General features: G+C 36.2%; 1 protein-coding gene across 1 annotated transcript in view; it reads left to right on the top strand.

Annotated features, from left to right (window-relative positions):
* LOC145993943 (protein takeout-like) overlaps window positions 1-22057 on the top strand; it is a 107337-nt gene that overhangs the window by 60544 nt on the left and 24736 nt on the right. Inside the window, exon 3 of the mRNA XM_083129910.1 lies at window positions 7236-7383. Within this exon, the coding sequence (XP_082986036.1) occupies window positions 7236-7383 (148 nt within the window). The remainder of the gene's footprint in view (window positions 1-7235; window positions 7384-22057) is intronic.

Raw genomic sequence — 22057 nt, 5'->3', positions numbered from 1 at the left:
GTGACGAGGCGTTTCGCTCAATCACGCTGTCTCTTTTCCGTATGAGATTTCGACATGGCACCGCTGGAGTGCACTGCTATTGGCTATCGCCATATGCAGGAGATTTGACGCGCACTCGAGTACCCACACGGTCAACCCGCAACGTAAAGCTCTTTCACATTCCCGCTACAAGGCTCTCTCTTCTACAGCGGTCTCTTTACTATAGGCTCCCCCGCTTATATAATAACCTGCCTGTAAATGTTGATATTTTCTTGTCAGAACACAGTTTGCGACAATCGCTAAGAATATACGTGTAACATTTTTTTCTCAGCCATATTATATTGTCTTGTTTTGTTGGTTTTGTTTTCTTGTTGCACAGTTTCAGTATAAAATGGTCTTCTACCACTGTATCTGAAACTTTAAGTACATAAATTAAGTAAATAAATAAATTAATGGTTACAATGTAACAAATATATTCCAATTTGTTCCCCCCTTTTAAGTTACACGCTAAGTACGGGTGGGGGGGATCTCATGTTCTTTTATTTCGATGGTATTGAAAATTATACTGCCATTGATTGTGGGTCAACAGATTTCATTAGGAAATACAGTAAAACCTCGTTAATCCGGACTAATGGGGGATAAGTTGACCGGTTTAACGAAAGTCCGGATTAACTGAAATAACCTAAAAGAACAGTCGAAAGTGCATTAAAACTCAGTTTGTAGCAACAAAACACGTTTATTATGGTGTATTTAAAGGGCATAGGCCTAAATACACTATACAGTACAGTACAAAGTCTGCGGGAAACAGAATTTCAGCAGTGGTTGACTGCCTTTCCTTTGGGAAGTTCTCTTGTTGTCTTCTAGCCACATTTAAAACCTTGGATTCTGCTTTTTTTACCTGTCCGGCTTATCGGGGTCATGATTAACGAGGTTTTACTGTATAGTTCATTAAGATCTTAATCTTTACTATGCACAGAACATACAACTGTTGTCCAGGCTATTCCATCTTTTAGAGTACTCATTTATCAGTGATTTATCTCAAACTACAAGCGCTATGAAGAAAACATTTTATGCGCTGGCAGACCCACCAAAATACTGTAATAGTTCAATTCAAACATTCCCTGAATGTTAGTGTCTTACTGGCAATGCTTCCTTATTAACATGCAATGTTAATTGGACATTATCCAAAAAAGCATCATTTTATCAAGTACAATATGTTTTGTTAAAACGTTTTTCCGTAACTGCAGTAGTAAATAAAATATGGGCAAAACATTTCCCAAAACAGCTGCTACTTCCCATGATGGCGACTTTTAGTAAGGTACCTGAACCCAATATGGCCTACCTAAGCTTTGCTATTGTTTCGAATGGTACCCAAAGTTGGAAAGATAAATCTAATAGCAAGATTCAAAAGAGGGAACATTTCTGGACTTTACTGAAAATTGGAGTCAGTTCCAAATAATAACATGGGTCCAGGGAAGATTTTGTTAAAAAGTGCCTAGTAATATAATATTTTGTTCTTTCACATCAAAATATGCAACAGAAATCGTAAAGAAAGTACCACAATGTTATTTTTATTGGTAGAGAAGTACATTGATACACTTACGCTTTATTTACATAACGGTGTAATAAGATTATTCCAAGAAATAGCATCGTAACGAACCAATAAATAAGGAAGTGACGTGTCATAACTTGTCACCAGAAGACCATGGATTACACATCACAATCTAGGCAAATGAAAGGTCCTTCATCACCCTTAGTGACTCCTACACACACACTACGTGAACATACGAGCAACAAATGTCATATTTGCGCATGTCTTTTACGATATATTCATATGTAGGCGATATTGGGTCTATCTTATATACTGCTCTTTTTTCCTTCGTTGTAAACAAGTCTTTAGATTAATGTGTAAACTAAGTTCATTGTTGTAAAGTACAAATTATGAGCTATCATGATATGAATTAGAGATATGAACATATATCACTTGGAAGATGTAGTAAGTAATTAATAACAAAATCGAGGTCCAGCTTTTTCGTTTCTTTGTCCTCAAGTTACAGCACTATAGGTACAGCTATCAGGTTCAATCACGGCATTCGGACAGTCTAAGTGACATACTAACGTCATCTGTTGAATTAACCATGTATCTACTTGGAAACAGCAAATAGGTCATATTGGGTTCAGGCACCTTAGTTCAATGAGGTCCCTTCCGTGGCAGAGTGGTTAGCACATCGCGCTACGACGCCAGGGGTCCCGGGTTCGAATCCTGGCCTGGGCATGGATGTTTGTGTTTCCATTCATAAATTTCATCATATTATCACTCATCCCCATCTTCGCAAATTAGCCAAAAGTGGCAGAAAGGCGAAGTAAAATAAAGCAAATCAACCGAGAATCAATTACTAGCTATTAAATTCTCCACGCATATGGTATTTCCACAAGACTACAGAATAACGATAGAATCTATCTTGAATATATACATAGATATTAATTTAAGAGAACAAAATTTACATATCCAACAATTACGTACACAACTATTGCTGTGTTACGATTAAGAATATTTTGAATACAAAAATAACATGTGTAAAATCGATCTTAAGGAGAAAGAATGTGTTGATGGAATGTTTCTTCTTTCTGAAATGAATCAAGAGCACACTCTGTGTTTTATGAAGTGAACTAAATACTGGAGCTTTCTTTCCATGTTTTAGTGTAGCTATACATTGGCAGATTTAGCGTTAGGGACACGGGGCAATTCGTCCGGGTGAATTTTTTTTCTTGAGCTTTTATCTTACTTAAAGCTAGTCACCAAGTACCAGTGGCGTCGTCATAAATTTTTCTTGGGTAGGGCTCAAGGGCAGATGTAATATTTTTAGGTGGGCTCTGGTTTGGTGGTCATGGCTATGGCCTAGCGCTAGGAATTTTCCAAGGTGGAGCGACGTTTCATGAAGGTCCTCCCCCACGCATCAATGTGTTATTCTGTATTGGAGCATGTTTGTTCGTGAATGCAATTATTACAGATATTTTGTATGTACGTATTCAAGTTTTGTTAGTGTTAAAAAAAACTGCATATAAACTGTAACTGCATCACAAATAATAAATTTTTATTTTTTTGCATTTGACTACGCACTTCTAGTGCTTTTAAAGGTTTATTTTGTGTTTCCATATGAAAAGAAATATTAATATTTAGTTTAGTAAGCTATTTTTTTTAAAAAAAATCCGATAGGGGGTCATATATTACATAATATGAGTGAACATTTGTAAATTTTACGCATCAATTTGTAAAAAATTCTTACGAGATAGGAGAAAACTGTTATTATTTTTTAAATCAGCATGTCTTAAACAGTAAAAATCACGTATCAAACCAAAAACAATTCAAAGTTGATGTTAATATGCAGACCAGTGAATCAAGAATGCAAACCAATTGACAAAGAGCACTGCGGCATCTCTAAACCGCGGAACAATTACGTTTTGTTTACATGTTTATATTTTGCACGTTAATGAAAGGAAACCAACTGACATGGAGAAACGTTCTTCATTTTTGAAGTAATGTTAGTCAATTGTTGAGGCCGCTTTGTGTGCTTTATACTACAATTCTTCACCGGCTTGTTGCTTTGCGTAATCTAAATAATATATAGGTGTATTTTTTCTATTTGGGTGGGCTCAGACTATTTCTCGCCCACCCAGTGGCGACGCCACTGCCATGTATTATTCGAAAAGCGAACACTGGACCGCATAATTTCTTCCATTGAAACAATTGAATCGGTCACACGAACAATATTGTAACCAACAATTATGCAGACAGAGACATTAAATGGGAGAAAAAATGCTTTTGGCTTGTAGAATATAAGAGAGGCACGTTATATGAACAGATTAGGGTTACCAGACGTCCTGGTCGCAGGATAGTCCTTCTTTTTAGGGTCATGTCCTGCTGTCTGCGGTGCTGCTCCAAAATACGCAAGCGGCGTGGGACCACCCACTCTGGTAGCGACGCGCTGTTGCCGGATTGACCTACTTCAGGATTTTCGCGAGCCCACAGAAACACGTGTAGGATTAAACATCTGGTTAAACAGTCAACAACGGGACACTTCCATTCATGGGCGTCCGGAAGGGGGGGCAAGGGGGGGGGGGCCGTGCCCCCCCCCTGGAACATGAAAGTCAACCAAAAATTATGTATTTCACACATATATTTTCATTTTAGCCACAATAATATGTGTTAATTATTGCATGAACACCATAAATTCAAATTTAAGCAATGTTTCTTTAGGGAACAACACTATTTTTGAGGAAAATGTGCCTTTTTGCCCCCCCCCCCTGGAAAAAAATACCTTGCTTGCCCCTCCCTGGAAAAAATCCTGCGGACGTCCATGCTTCCATTGTTCTCATCGAACTTATTTGGGCACAGGTCAAAGGGCTGGTAGCACAGAGGAACACTTTGCCACCTTTTACACCGTCTAAAATTTTGCAATTGACAGAACAGGCTATCGGGGATGTGACAGCAGATAGGTGGCGTTCGGCTATAGAACACACAAGGAAGATTTCCGAAGCATGGGAAAAGGTGGGAGTTGAAGAGCAGCAAATGGAGGATTGTATAATTTCACTTGGGCGGGAAGACAGCAGTGACAGTAGTAGCTCAGATGAAGATGTTCCTTTACCAACCAACAATAAAGATGATCTTGGGATAGCGCCACTGCAATGGTAGCCTGTAAGCAAAAGCAACTGATTCTTTAACTACTACTTCTGTTCTTTCATTCATTTTTTATGTTTTTACATACAGGTAGCTCAAAGCATTAATAACACATGTACCAAATGTATCATTAATGTTAAGGAAATCGAGCAATTGCCAAGCGTTTCGTTGTAATTTATTGAACTCTGTATTGCCAGAGCCTGTATTCTCATATAGCTTCCCAAATTATCTCACTTCACACACCTACATGTGCCTCCCCGATGGCACAGTGGTAAGGTAAGTGTTGTCTGCCTTGTAATCAAGTAGTCCTGGGTTTGATACCCTGTCGAGGCACATAGTGGTTCGGATCCCACTTCCAACTGTAGGTCCATTCCAGATTAGCCGTAGTGTGCATAAAGTGGACTTTAAAACACCAACTCAATCAATCAATTCACACACAATTGATTTGTTCGTATAAATTCTTCTCCGTAATACAGTAACTCAGTTCTGTGAAATTCTGTTTTAGAGGTGAATTTTTGTACGTTCCGCAAAATACATTTTAAAAACGTGTTTATGAAATGAAGTTGTACGTAATTTGTTTATACGTAATTCGCCCTAATTTTCAAGAAATACATTTCATTTGTACGTTCTGAAGCTTCAACAACCGCGGCGTGACAAAGAAGGCAAAGAGAGGCGGCATGAAATCAAAGGAGAACGATTTGCCACAGTTGTTCATAAAACAGGACGCATTTTCTTTTGTTGGTAATTGTGATACGATACAACATAAGTAAAAAGATGCCGGTAGCTGATGCTTGCAATATACCATAATAAAAACACAACAAAGGTTCTTTCAGTGAAGGTTTTCGGTTGCTGTGTAGAGCAGGAAGATAAAATGTTTCATGCTTGCCAGAATGTAAAATTCACACGAGAAGTTAACGTCCTACAAGAAACTTCAGATTCAAACTTCTAGATTCGTTAGATTATCACTTTACGGCGGAAATAACATATATTAGCATACTGATACGTACGTGCTTAATTTCGCGTGACGCTTTTTTCCCGAGCTTGCCAACAGCTGACTAGCCTGTCCGTGTGTTTGTGCGAACGTGGCAACGTGGCAACGTGGCCAACGAGGAGACAGAATTTGGTCACGTTCTGCCGTTCTGCGTTCTGATTGCACGCCGCTTCTTATCGCGTCCGTACTGTATATTACAACAGCGTCCTGCGAAATATCCTGCAAAACATCCACACGAATTGTTTACCTCTGTGAAACTGTTAGTGCATTTTCAATTAATGGTATTCCGTGGTGGAGTGGTTGAATGCTAGGATGCCTGGGGTGAAATCCCGGCCTGGGCATGGATGTTGTTTTTGAGTGTCCATTCATGAATTTAATCATATCATCACTCACACTCATTGTTGCAAATTTGCCAAAAGTGACAGAAAGGCGACGTTAAATAATAAAAATAAAATAAAATCAAGAAGAAAGCAAAGTAAAGAGAATTGTGTAATATTTCAAGAGACATGACCTTTCCTTTGCTAAAGAAAGGGAGAGGGGGTTGCACTTGATCCTGTGCTCTTTTAGTTTCAGCTGCAATCCTCCCCCCTCCCCCCCCCACCCCGTCCGTATGCATCCATGGATGTCCTGCTTTTCGTTTCGGAAAATGTGGTCACCCTAGAATAGAACAGATGGAAGAGTTTTCTGTACCGTGGAACTTCCTGCTTGAGGAATAACGTATATAAGACAAAGAAACATGGCTTATAGTTTTGCTGTTTCTGTGTTTTTTCTTTTTGGTTACAACGTTGTTCGTCTGACCGATTTAATTGGTCTATTACCCCCCTCCCCTCCCCTCGCCCCACCACCTTCAGTGACCTATCACTCAAGACAAGGAGCTGGCTGGAATTGCATCAGATGTCAGCTCGAAAAGGGTCCACGAAAAGTGGTCTTACCTCACGTTAAGAACGAATTAATATGGAAATTATTAATGTTTTTAATTGCATTAAAGCTTAGATGTTTGTGAATGTATATAATTTACACATTTCACCAATAAAAGTTACTATCATCAGCAGCATATATGCTTCACAAACAAATGAAGTCAAAATTTGTTACATTTTTAAAATGTCACACATACTTTTGTTAATGCTTTTCATGATTTCAGTCTGTGTCATCATACTCAAGTTTTTTTATTTGTTAGCAGACACCACAAATCACTTCATAATTCTACGATATCAGTTCATTATGTATATTTTAATGCAATCTCATATCTAGAACCTTAAATTTTATGTGTAAAATGTCACACACTTAACGCCGGAATGCCCAAAAACTGCATTTCAGAATCCTCTTTGTATTGTATTTTTTTATTTAGCATGGCTTTTCTGCCACTTTTGGCTAATCACAACGATTAAAATGAGTGATAATACAATAAAAATGACGAAGGGACAAAGAACACTACGTCCATGCTGGGATTTCAACTCAGGAACTTATGTTAGGTCGAAAGCCGACCACTTCACGCGCTCGCCCACCAAGCTACCCTTTTTATAAACAAACGTAATACTCACACTTACATTCCATCTTTCTAATAAGCTTTCTTTGTAAAATTAACAGGAATACCAGAACTAGATCTGCCGTCCTACGATCCCCTGGTGTTGCCGCAAGTGAAGCTCCAACAGGGAACCAGGGCCGTCAACTTTGAGGCCATCTTCACCAACGTCACAGCCTTTGGAGGAAGCCAGTTTGCGATAAGAAGTCTAGAGTAAGTTTTTTTATTAAGCTACTATTGGTGATATTGTTACCCTCAGCCCCTCTTTCTCAGGAACCAGATTTTATTATTATTATTATTATTATTATTATTATTATTATTATTATTATTATTGGTAAATATGGTCAAAGATAGCCATGAATCCAACTAAGATAAAACTACACATTTTCAAATATAATCTAAAAACATTTAATTTATTAATTAATACAAAATTGGATAAAAAGTAATTAATTCTTGCACAAGAGTGGCCTTCCTATAGAAGACTAAAATGGCAACAGCATGAATAACTACGCAATACATCATAATATGCGGCCGACTGTACCATATCACCACAGGTTCTAAAATTCGGCTAGCTACAGTTAAAAAAATATAATGGCATGTTTATTATTCTGATTCAATATCAATACGCGTAATACAGAAAACATTAAAAAGCACATAGGACTACTGTAATCGTTATTCTTTAAAAAATGGAAATTTCCATAAACGAACTAGAAATACAGGGGGTCCGAATTGAAACGCCCTAATTTCAAATACTTATATTAAACATAATATACAGGGAAGAACAGTGTGGTAGGTGGTATATGGTAGCTTAGCCGTGGAAATTTTAAGTAGGTAATGAATATTAAGGATTCATTTATTTTGTATCGTTCCAGGGGGTGAAAAGTGAAAGTGACAACCAATGCTGAAAAACTGTGTTGTGGTACTCAGAATTGGGATCCATTATTGCAGTTCAACGACGGTTTCGTGCAGAGTATCACAGGTGCCAAGAGAATCAAGGCGTGGAAAGCAGCGTTTCTAGAGACAGGATCTGTCGCTAAGAGGCATGGTGCTGGCCGATCACCAACATCAGAGGAAAACGTTCAGCACATTGCAGATGCATTTGCACAAAGTCCCAAGAAATCCGTTCGTACGGCGTCACGTGAGATTGCTCTCCCAAAATTTATGTACGAACGGATTTCTTGCAATAATGGATCCCAATTCTGCGTACCACCACAAAGTTTGCGCATTTTCAGCATTGGTTGTCATTTTCACTTTTCACCCCCTGGAACGGTACAAAATAAACGAATCCTTAATATTCATTACCTACTTAAAATTTCCACAGCTATGCTACCATATACCAAGTACAACCTACCACAATGTTCTTGCTGTATATTATGTTTATTATAAGTATTTGAAATTAGGGCGTTTCAATTCGGACACCCAGTATTAAAACGATATTTTTTAGCGCTGAATTGGAAAATTCAGGCGCCAGGTGAAGATTTTATATTTCTGTATTATTGCCCTGTATTTTTCTACCCCTGGCTACCCTGACTTTGTCTGCATCCTATAGCTTTTGGGAAAGTTGTACATTGATTCGATACACTAGGGTTCCCGCGTAAACAAATGGTCAGCACCCTCGCCTCTGGTGCGAACGGTCCTTGGTTCGATCCTCGTGGATCTCCCAAAAATGTCATTGTTGACCCAGCATCGTGAAGACAATTGGGAAGCTGCTTGGACATAGGAGGTCGAAGTCAGGAAACAGCGGCGATGGGAATCGATGCGTCACCCAATGGAAACGCCGCTTGCACTGGCCGTCAGAGGGCTGTTGAGCCATGCGCGTCAAACTTACTATGCCTGACCAATAATTTGATTGAGTGATTGAGTTTTTGTATACATCAGCACATAGACTTTTTTATTCTTCACGCAATACGTGGATAAGCCCATTCATCATCATCCTTTGGCGTTTCCTACCTCTGGCTGGGTCGGCATAGAAGTGAAGCCTCTCCATTTTTTCCTGGTCTTCCACCACTCCTCTCTTTCCACGGTGTTCAATCTTGTCCTCTTCTCCTAACACTCTCCGCTATCTGCTCTTTCCACCGACATCTTGGTCTCTCCCTTGGCCTTATTCCCACTCCTTGTGCATTGTAAGCTCTTACTGGCAGTATTTCTGCATCCACCCTCTTTATGTATCCGAACCATCTCATCTGTGCCTGATCTATCCTGTCCTGAAGCTTCACCAGCCCCCACTGTCTGTCGGATCTCCTCATCCCTTATTCTATCCCTTCAAGTCTTTCCCAATATACTCCTTAAAAATTTCATCTCCACTGCCTGCATCTTTCTTTTGTCTCCCTCTCTGTCATTGTCTAACTATGCTCTGTACGTAATTATTGGCACATAGTTTGTGTTATATACGTATTACCTTCTTGCATTTCATAGGTACATCCCTGTTCCATATTAATCTTCGAACACATTGATATAGTCCACCACCCATTTGTCCTCTTCTGTTTACCTCCTCATCTATTCTTCCACTTCTCTCAATTAGCCCATTAACTACATAAAAATTGAGGACAGGCTCCGAATAAGAAAATAAAATGTGTTACAAACTTCCTTACTCAATTTTAAAAACTAATTCATTCATTCAACAAGAACTAGAAGTATACGACGCAGTGGTAGCGTCGTCGCCTTGTAATCAAGAGGTCCCTGGTTAGATACCAGTGGAGGCAACCACTTTAAACTGTAGGTCCAGTCCCGATTGGCCTTACTGTGCATAAAGTGAACTTAAAACACCAAATCAATCAATCAATGAATATACTGTCTCTGAGAATTAAAGACAACTGCAACGATGTTTGAATTATCCTCCTGCACCAGCTTTGCAAGTACAGGTGACGACTTTTTTTCTCACTAGAACTTTATTTTCAAATCATCTCCGAGAGCCCCACTTACAACATGAGGTTCAGATGATACAGCACTGCTTTGAAGCACGGATGTTAAAGATCCAGGAATTGTAAATAAATTCAATTCCCTTCTAGGAGAGAAAATCAGCAAGTGTAAATGAGTTGTAGGCCATAAAGGACCTTTTTATGTTTAAAGTATTTCAATTCGGTCCAGGGACCTTTTTTCTGGATGAATTTAAATACGGTCCAGGAACCTTCTTCCAATGAAACAATTCGCAACTTGGACCGAATCTGTATTGTACGAGATAAAAAGGTTCCGGTCCTGCAGCGCGACCCAATAGAACCCATTAGAATGTATGGCTTCCTGGACCTTAAACAACCCTGCATTGACGGACTAGCACGTATATATTAGTTTCGTCTGCGTTTTCTGTGTTCTTTTGCCAATCATAATAAAATGCTTCACTCTCAGTATACAGCTTTACCTTCGTTATGATTCCTGAAACACATTAATACTGTATTTAAAAATATCACGTAACTTCAACGTTTCTTCAACCACACGCTACTACTACGTATTACTAACTGAACTTAAACAAAGAATGTTTCCTACGTGCAGCGGTCGTATTGGAAGTGACACTAGCGCTCCGGTGGCAAATTTAATCGTGAATATCCCTAAGAGAGCCTATCAAACCGAATATAAACGGGTCTGGTGCGGGGCACATCCAGCTGCTAGCACTCACTAAAACTAACTTGCTAAGAGTTCTAAACCTGGCCCTCCTAACCTAACCACATATGCATTACACAGGCCTGCATGGGTTCAACAGATGACTGTTGTCCCTGAATAATTTCAGTATGCTGATTCCAAAAATGAAATCCATTTTTATCCATCACGTGTAGTTTTTTCAGAAAATAGTAATATATTAAGTGGCTTTATTTCACAATAAAATGTGTAGTTCCATAATTTCCTCAATAGATGGCTCTGTTTAGATGATGATAAAATATTGGTTTTGTAGATTACAAATCCTCCAATTTAGAACAATAAGTGCACATAGAGTATTAAGGATTTAATCAACCTTCTATCTTCACAAGACATATTGGCATGAAGTTTGTAAACTTTGATTAGTAAATTCCATTTTCAAAATCTCTCATAAAAATTTTCTTCACAAAATGTCCAAAACTCAATAGTATAATGTATGGGGTTGATTGAACTCCTTGGATTGAACGTGGAGAAAAATCCTGATCTAGGGGAATGTCCTGAGGTGATGGGATGAATTTTATGTCATATCCGTCATCAGCATTCAAAATACTTCCAGAATCACCTATTGATTTGAAATCATCCGATTTTTTTTTTCAAAAATGCAGGGTGGTGTTATTAGAACAAAGCGGAATTGTAGATTAGAAATTGTTATACTGGGAGCGTCAGGTTTGCAGCTCTTAGCAATTATGTAGTTTTAGTGACTGTTAGCAGATGGATGTGGCCAGCACCAGATCCAATAGAAACTACGCAGTACATGTCTGCTACAACGACACATTAGCACACACCTACCCTCACAGCAGACTGCCTATAAATAAATAAAAAAATGAAGCCTGACGATTTTAACAGTCCAGCAATGAAAAAATGAACACGGGCTATGGTAAGTTTTAGCAATTCATTAGCATTTTTACGATCCGTTAAACACTTCTGAATGTCAGATTGCGTATTAATTGTTTAGCATCTGCTCGCTACAGTATACCGGTTTTCTTCCAACGAATTTTCTTCCTGTGATATGTGGGAGTGGTACCAAACATTCTCGACACAACCAATCCTTGCGAAAACAATTATATTTTCCTAAGACAACCGTGGAACGTAATATTCCAAGGCCAAGGTCCATCTTTCAGTGTGCAATAAATTTCATAGAAGAACTTTGCAAAGCATTGTGTTTTGTCGAAGTGTTTTGTCTAGAACATAGAACTGAAGTAGGGACACCATATTTTTGGAGAGTCAGCACGGGAGCAATAATCAATAAATATCTTAAGCGAAAGATAAGGTAAATAGATGAATCGTAAGCTGAGTGTTATTATGATATAGGGGAAACTGAGGTATTGCCGAACACTTACTCTTTGATAATGAATTATGTAATTGTAAGAAAATATTTTGGACACTGCATAGATTCTAAGGAAAACTTAATACCTTCACTTCAAAATCAAATAGGTAACATTGTTCCCACAGTATTTGGTTTACACAAGAAACAAAGAAAAAGACACAGCTGTCATATTCGCCATTACCCCTTACGAAAAATAGTTTTTATAAAGACAAACGAATTCGAAAATAAGGATTCTAGACCCTGATTTTAAGAACATTTTTACGAAAGCATATAATCACATTGAAGATGAATTTCTCAAGCGACAAAATAGTGAAGTAGCCATTACTCTTTTCAATATCCTGAGCAAAAGTCACAATATGTTTCGATTTTATATCCATCAACTACAGTCTTTATGGGTCCTGTTCTTAGATATTTTATTTGAGCATTTATAACACAGTTCTTTATATCTTCCAAATTCTCCACACACCGCACATCTGCGGAAGGATTCACTTGTTCATTACCCCTTTTTGCGCCTTGTTGTTTTCATCACCACACATGCTGAAGGAGCAGGGACGGCGCTACAGGGGGGGCTAGGAGGGAGCTGAAGCCCCCCAAAACAGGTCTCAGTCCCCCCTGTAGCCCCACTAGATTTTTGTAGAACGCTGGATGCATTTCGATCGAAATCTTAAAAAGTAGAAATTTACATTTTTCATTATAAAACTTCCATTGGGGAAGGTACATTGTTCAAGTACTTGTACATGTCCTAGTTCGGTTAGATGGCAAGGTTACTTAATTACGATTGTAACACCATTCAGCCTTGTTTCCATGATATGAAAAACTCAATATGCTGACCAAGGCAGAAATTTATTTTATTAAAAACATAACGTTTCAACCTTCTAGCAAGGTCTTCTTCAGACTCTGCACCAAGTACAAAACAGGACGATATATATACACAAAAATTACTCCCCTCCAGTTGATCTGGAACATTCTAGCAGCTGGCTTTCCCTTGTCAACTGTACTTTCACCCGAAAGGCTAAACATATTTTCTTCCATCTAGAATGTGGTTGGACTCTTTATCTCACGCTCTTTTTCCTTCATTCTTCTTCCTTCTTCTCTCCTCTTTCTCTCTTGTCCTTTCCACTCTTTCTAACACCTTCCTCCATTCTTTGTTTATCTTCAGTCCCCCATTCCAGTTCATTGTGTCTTCTTCACCTTTCTTCTCTATTTCCTTGGCCTCCTTCCATTTTCTCACTAGTAGTCTCTTCTCCCTTCCTATCTGCTTAGCCTCATCCCACTTCATTTTTTTTTATTACGGTGTGTTCTAAAATCAAAACGGCGAGGGGGGGGAGCTGCAGATACGCCTGGATAACAATGGTCACTGATCATTTGATACTAAGTAACTGGCCAATCATGAGGCGCGAAACTTGCTACGAAATCTGCTGCCTGTCGGGTAGGTGGTATAGGTGGACGTATTCAGTAGCTGTGATGTGAGATTGTTCTTTGATTGTTGGCATATGCAGCTAAATGTGTACAATTATTATTAGCCTCTATAAATCGTATAGATAGGAACAGATCAAACAGGTGTGACAAATTAATTTTATATGAATAAGTCGGACGACGTTGAAAATCTAAAGAAGTGTTTTGTTTCTTTTCTGTTCGTTAGTTCCTCATTCGAGTACCGAAAATTGCATGAGTGTTAGCGATGTTCTCTCATTGGTTTCATCGTTATATATATATATATATATATATATATATATATATATATATATATCTTTCTGTAAATATTCAAGAGGGAGAAATACGATATTAAAGGATCAAAGAGTACATAAAGTACCTAATTCTTAAATTCTAGGAATTGTAAAGATTAAAATTGGGCCCCCAGCCCAATGAAACTGCTACCTTGAGGTAACATTCATTAAGTGGTTCGGATTCACTAGAAACTGTAGCTCTCGTCCCGATTAGCTTCTGTTCATATAGTGGGCCTTAATATAAATTCGTATCAACTAATCATTGAAATTGGGTGCGGAAATCTGCATGCTTGGGAAATTTTATTGCTCGCAGTCGTAGTACTTCATGTTAATTAATTATAATTTGTGAGGTTAGAAAATAATTTCTGCAATACCGCCACAGTGGTTTCCGTGCAGGAGAATCAATCTTTGAAACACTTCTACAACTATTCTCGCATCCTCCCCATTTTTAGCCTAAGTTCTGAATCCCAGTCGTTGAACAAGGAAAAGTAAGATATTTCATCATGACAAAGAAAATTGTGTCATTATTTTATCACACATTTTCTATTTAAAAGTGGTATTATGTATTTGAGGCCTACTTTATTAAGTTAGTGACGCTTTTCTGAAGCACGAGAAGGTACAATCTTACAAAGCTACACTACAAGGGAGGAAGGAACTAAAAATAAAGACTCTTCTGCACCACCTTGCAATGGTTGAAACATTTAAAATTGCTTTTTACGAACTTTATAAGCTTTGTGTTGCTGAAATGTGCATACCCCCATCGCGGCAAATGAAGTGTTACCTTCGTAATCGAATTGATAACGAGAGGTTGAGTACTCCATCTATTCTGTCTTTGAGAAAGAGCTTGCATAGTCTTTTAAGTAGTATAGTAATGCGTGGGTTCTGCCCCAGATTTTTCTGGGGGTCGATTTTAAATATCACCAAACAGTACTTTTTTTCTACAAATTTAAGGGATTTTTTAGCGCGAAATCGGCATAATCAAGGGTGCGTCACCCTCTTTCTATAGAAACCGAAATATAAATGATACATGGCGCTGTATATTACTCCTCATCACTTAACTCACAACGAATTTCATGTTCAATATCGATTACCTCTTTGCAGGAGCCACACTCACACATACATCCATTTGTTACATCTTCACAATCAACGAAAACCATCTGATAATAGTGTGTATTGGTAGTAAAAAAATAAGTAATTAATTCATGCTTACACTCAGGAAAAGAAGGCATTTTACATCCACCTAATTTTATAGAATGTTTTTCAATTTCTGATTTGACATCACGTTCATATGATTCCAGATCTAACGAGTTTATTGCAATTACACTCCCCACATGATTTTTTTCATCAATCCATTCACATCCACCAGTAACCTTATAAGGGATACTATGCTGTTTTAAGACATTTTCTGTTAATTCGAATAGTACTGTGTTTGACGTCATCATGTATTTACATGTATAAAAATTTTAACGTTTAAACAAATTCAATGTCATGCATTTGCTTACCAGAGAGTTCTTTTTTACCTTTATATATAATTTGAGCGTGATGACTGATTCATTTATAAGGAAAATATTATTTGCATATACTATAATGACCAAAACTAAGTCTAGTCATATTATCTACAAGATAATTTTTATCATCATATGGACTTAATGCGATTTTTGTTTCTTTAACTGTATATATCTGTAGTTTATTTGAATGTATGCGATATATTTCTTCTTGCGTCTGTATCGTGTTAAAGAAACATTTTTTATACAATTCAATTTTTTTTTCTATGTAAGACTTTTTAATACCCTTACACAGTTTTTTATCTGTAAAATCATTTTTAAAGGAATACATCTTTGATCTTCTCAAACCAATAAACTCTCTAATTGAACTCACACTATTGAACTCATTTTTAAATATCCCAGGTATTTTTTTTATTGGCTTTAGGTATGTCTATTGGAAAGTCATCTGGATAATCACTTGTGTCAAACCATTCTATATTTTGTTTCATATCTTCATAAAAGTCTTCAGTTTCTACATAAATTATAAATGAGTCCATATCAGTCTGTAGCAGCTTCTCCTTATCACCATACTTATTTTTTAAATATGTATAGTAAAACCTATACATTAATAATTTTGACAACTCTAGTATACAGAATCCACCAAATATGGGTTTATTTAACGTTACTCTCATATTTCTACCATGAACTAACACTATGTTTTCATTAATAATAGTTCTATTTTGATTTTTTTTTTGAGTTTACTAATTTGAGATATCTATCAGGTGTTTTTATAATATCAACATTAGTTTTAGCTTTAACATTCTCCATGTGTTTACCGTACACACTGTTGTTCATTAATTTGAAAAATTCCTTTTCAGAATCATTTTTAGCCAGTTGTCTAAGTATTGTATTTTTCTCAATATATGGTTTTAACCACACTACTTGTGTATATTTAATTCCACTATGTATGTTAACTAACTCAACACCAAGTCTAATATACTCTTTAAGTATTCTGTAATCAACTATGTAATGTGTTTTATCATTTAGAGTGCACATAAGCTTCTTATCTTTGTCTGTTGGCTTTGTCCCAAGATTTTTATCGATCATATACCGTTGAAACTCTGACAAACCACTAAAGTTTTGTGCGAAATGCTCTGGTGCAGGCGCATAGTCATTGAATGTGTTATGCAAATGTTTAGATATTTTAAGATGAACTACTAATGAATATCCTGTATCATTTTCATCGTTAATATTTAAAATATTATTTTCAACTTAGTATATTTCTTCTGTAGTCATCCACTTATGATTTCTAACAGGTCATTTTCTAGACATAGCCCATCCTTATAAATTATTTGCATCAAGATACATTATAAATCTAACATGTTTTTTAGAGTTGTATATACCTTTCTCTTCATCTTGCTTTTTAGGTAGTTTAACAACTTTATCCTGCTTTTTATCAAAGATGTAACAATTATTTGAAAATGCGTGGGGGTTGCTTACCATACTAATGCAACCTCTAATACCCTCTGTCATTAGATCATACATTTCCTGATCTGTGTATAATTCAAGTTCTTGTGTAGTTGTTTTTAAAGCAGCAGCCTGTTCTAAGTGTGGCGCGCTTATGTAGTATGCTGGATCTAGTTGATAATTTTCATAGCACATCTTTCTAAAATTTGTAAATACATCATGTAATAAGAGAGTATCTAATCTAAGATATAAATCGTGGAATTTACCAAATTTTTTGAAGTCATAATGATCCCACATTCGCTTTAAATATTGGTACTTTTTATTACTTATCTTTTCCCATGTAAATTGGGAAATAAAGTATTTCTGTGGTGGTAATGTTGTATATTTAAATTTATTGTATGTGTCACCCCACTCACATGGATATTCCCCTTTTGTTAGTAGATAAAATTTATCTTCTAGGCTTAGATTTTCATATACTTTATTAAACAATTCAAATCGTGTATAGTTGCATACAGTAAATATCTCTTTATTGCAAAACTCACAATTATCACATGCGATAATACTATTGCGCACAACACGAAGTATTGGGTCTTTTAATGCTGTATGTTTTTTGCATGTTGCACAAAATGCTGAGTTTATACCTAATTCATTTTTAAAAAACTTTATCTAATTTTGTACCAAGAAAAGCATACGTATCTATAAATTTAACTTCCATGTATAATTTTTGTATGCTACCTTTTATTTTGATACTTAAATTAGAACCCCCATTTTTACAAACCTTACAACTATCAAGTGATTCTTTAAACTTTATTTTACATAGTTTGCATTTAGTTTGATCATCTTTTTGCTTATACTTAGAAAGTCGACATAAGGCTGGTAAAGAATTGGAGCATAAGGCTTATGATAGACTATTTAGCAAAGATGCCTCAATTGGTGAAAGATTGACCCCTTTAGGAACCGCTGTTGTAATGAATAGAAAAGTTGCTTGGGGGTGGGGAATGCCAAAGAGATCAGCTTATGTAATGTAATTTTTATTATTATAAATGATAACAACATTATCAGATTTACTGAACACTGAACAATTTCTTAAAAATATAAAAAATGGCAGTGGTATTACAATACGAAAAGGTAGTACTATTTTCACATTACCTGTACTACCATATAGTGTTTCTGAATTACGAAAACGTTTAGGTGGTGGTCTAACCAAAATAGGGAGTGGTGTTACGTTAGCATCACACATGAAAGCAGTAAATAACCTTAAAAAACTGAAAATAGGTAGTGGAATAAAAATACACAAATGTGGCTTTATATTTACTCTTTCCACATTGTTTGCTGCACTTGCAAACAACTAGTACTGTTACACGAAAGCGTAAATCCAAGAGTACTACAACAAAAAACTTGATAGGATTACGCCTCTAAGTAACTTTGATATCAGAAAATTGTGTGGTATAAAGGCTTCAGAGGCGTTTACATGATAGATGAATTACCGAGTAAACCCAACAATTGTGAAAATGGTGTTGTTAATCTTGATGTCTCTAAAATATCGGTACTCACTGGATATGTTATATTAAAGTTCGTGATGAAAGTTTTGTATTTGACTCATTTGGCGGTGTTCCTCCTAAAAAATTAGTAAGCTATCTTAAGAACAATATCAAATATAATAATGATAGAATACAATATTTTGATGAAGTTACGTGTGGTCATTTGTGTGTTTCATTTTTAAAAATGTATGACGAGGGTTACAAGATTAAAGATATTTTATCATTATTAAATGCCAATAGACATATTTGGAAAAACTACATCAAAGCATAATCAAGTTGTTGCTATTGAAGAAAACGATGCTGTAAACAAATCACAGATGGAAGATTATATTATAAATTCAACTCGTAATACCATACAATACTATCAAACCAACAGAATAACAAAGGTATATTTAACTGGTGAATATGATAATAAGTATGGGGAATTTAAATTAAGTGATGGTAATTTTGCATATGGGTGCCTTTTTGATGGTGTTATTGTTGGTTATAATTTACAAAGATTTAATCGAATTGTGTAAAAACGAAATACCAGAAAACTTGCCTATTCACTTTGAAGATGGTGATACCATATCGTTTCAACCAAAAACTGGTACCACGATGAGTGATGGAACAAAATTAGTAATTAATTTAGACATATTATTTACGTCTATATAAATGGATTGGAAAACTATTACCATAACATGTATCTTTGGTACATATGAACTACTAAGGATCGTAATTAGAGGTATATGAAACCTTAAAATTAAGAAAAATAATCTGACTAAATGACATACGTATTCAAACTATCTGAACGAAACTCTATCTTACAAAAAACCTTGACCTATCCTATCACTAATGACAATTTAAAAGTAGCACTGACTGGTTTTAATACTACACATCTCACTCCTAATATAACAAAACACAATAATACACTGTGGTATGAAGAAAATAGCATCACAAAAGAGTTGGTTATTCCACCTGGTCAATATAGTACAACCGCACTTGAAGAATACATCAACTCGCAATCGCCTTTCAGTTCAAAAAATATATGAATAAAAGACAATCATGTTACTAACCGAGTTGAGATAAAATCACCATTCAAATTGAATCTTAACAATGCTGGTTCTATCGGTGAGGTACTTGGATTCGATATAGAACTGGAAACCAATAAAGACTATACTGGAACTAAGATTCCTAAATTGAATCCATTCGATACAGTCAATACATTGTAATTTAGCAAAGGGGATGATGTTATAACATGATGATTACAGACATAAAAAATAAGATATCACTGCATCGTTTAAATCTAACGCAGAGTTTAAAGAACCCATTATTTATGAACTATCATATCCACTATTTTTTCCACTTCAACATATGGAGTTTGATTATATAGAAGTGTCAGTTTTAGATGAAAATGACGATGCAATTAATTTTGGAGATAGTCCCGTCACTGTAATTTTAAAGGTTTGCGAATAGCACTAAATGTTTATATTATAAATGGAGAATATCATCAACTATAGTTATCAAGAATGTCCACCAACACAAGAGACTATAGGTGACATAAATTCACCGAATAAAGACATTATGTATGAAATAGACTCGGGTGATGGGTTTATACATCCTTGGAACGCTGATGTATACATGAAATTTAAACCACTTGTTAGAGATGATGGCACAAAATACAGTGATAACGATAAGGTTAGGATAGGATAGTTGCCAATTTCTTCTGCCATCTTTGGTCTCAAATATTAATTGAAAAATGTGAGTATTTTGTTGACAGAATTGATTATCCTGGCATTACTTCTACAGCTTTAGGCACTTGCTTTCTTTCTAAAGCACAAGCACAAAAATATAAAATGTCTGGATTTGAAACAGATGGGCAACTAAAAAATGCAACCAGAACAAAATAGGTTTTGTTCAAACTAAGGCTTCTCGGTGGGGTTTTTAGTGGATTTCAGGATGTATTATATAAAGGAGGGTTGAAAATTACGTTTAAAAGAAATAATAACGATGCTATGGCTGTCCATGTCTGGGAAGATGGAAAACTTGAGAAGATAGTAATTCAAAGTATGTATGTTAGAATGCCTGTAGTAAAATATGACCCATTAGTTGATATAAAGTTAAAGAATGAACTAATCAAGCAAGATTTTCCTATCATTTTTATGAAAAGTAAAACGATTAGAAAGTCTATAAGTGGAAAGTATTCAGATATAGATTTAACAAATTATTTTACAGCCGGCATGTCTGATACTCCAGAGTGGGTTATAATCGTATTTCAAACAGATAGAAATAATCCTAACCAAAATAATTATTCAGCATATTTCGATCACTGTAAGTTAAAAACTCTCTTACCTAGAAAACGGAAGAGGTGAAAAATTTTCATCGTCTCTAAAGAATTTAGACATTTCAAAAGGAGAGTATTTAAAAATGTATTATGCGTACACGAGATTAGAAGACTTGATGGTTTAAATGACGACTCGTATTACACATTTGAAGAATTCATCGAAAAAAGACCCATGTATGTTATAGACTCAACTAAACGAATGAAAGTTGTAGATAAACAAAAAAAAAACAAGTTTACATCTCGTCCTTGATTTCGAAGAGGATGTGGCTGCTGAAACTCTGTGTTATATTATAATGTTAAGCTATAACGTTTTATCATACGATATCAACGAATCACTGAAAAAGATTTAGATCGTTTACATACTCTTTCTAATGGCGTTTGAATTTTGAAAATCGGTTAATAAATAAGAAAGATAGAGCATTCTAAGTTTGAATAGCGCGCGATGATTAACACCCCTTAGTTTTAGACCGGCCGCTCGACTTTTGTCACGTAACGTTTTGATGAAAGTGTAACAGCTTAATCGAGTTGTAACGCTCTTAACCGAGATTCATCGTGTGTTTATTAGACCTGCGCGCGTAAAGACTTTTCCGATTTCGTAACCATGAGTGAGACCTTGAGATGACGTATGCTTGATCTTGCACATTGCAGAGTAGGATATTCCAGATCTTTGGTATTCTAGAGCGTTCGGCGCTCGGTGAATATGCTCTCAAACATTGCATCATTGCAAAGCCGCACGTTTCAGATCTTTCGTATTCCAGAGTGTTCGAAGAGAAAAGCTATTATATTAATCAGCACAGGCTGGAGTCTTCCCATTTCTCCTCGTTTAGCTTTACGGTTACTCAACTGAAATTTCGAATAGCACTTCGGGTTCTCGAGTAAACGATTTCTTATCAAAAATAGTAAACGTCGCTCGTAACGATAGCATTGACGTGAAAGTGTATTTTGTACTGTTCCTATGAATAGTAAGTCTGTGATATTATTCCACTCAATAATGGCTTGGGAAGAAATCTTTAGCCCTCCAACTTGTTTCAGGCTGGCGCCGTCACTGATAAGGATCATTCCAGTATGTTTGACAATTGCCTAAATAAATGTATAAGCTACAAGAGTAAACGATATCAAAATAATATAACATTCTCCACTTATATCGAAGCAAATACAGCCCATAAATTGCAAGCAAAGTTGAAGGAAACAATATTTGAACATTGGTTTCGATGTCTCACAGAATAATGACAACGCTAGTAGCTTAACGCATTGACCGTGACAGGCGCTAGGTGGCAGCACTAATTGGATCACTCTTAACAAGGAAGGAAAGTGGAAAACCTGGTGTTTATCATTGTCTCTGTGTTCGGGATTATTCCGATTTCGGTTTCCCTTATATGCATCCTTTGTAT

This window comes from Lepisma saccharinum, chromosome 10 (genome assembly GCF_977018435.1).
Source record: "Lepisma saccharinum chromosome 10, izLepSacc3.1, whole genome shotgun sequence".
NCBI classification, from domain to species: domain Eukaryota; kingdom Metazoa; phylum Arthropoda; class Insecta; order Zygentoma; family Lepismatidae; genus Lepisma; species Lepisma saccharinum.
This window is presented reverse-complemented; position numbering and strand designations above follow the sequence as displayed.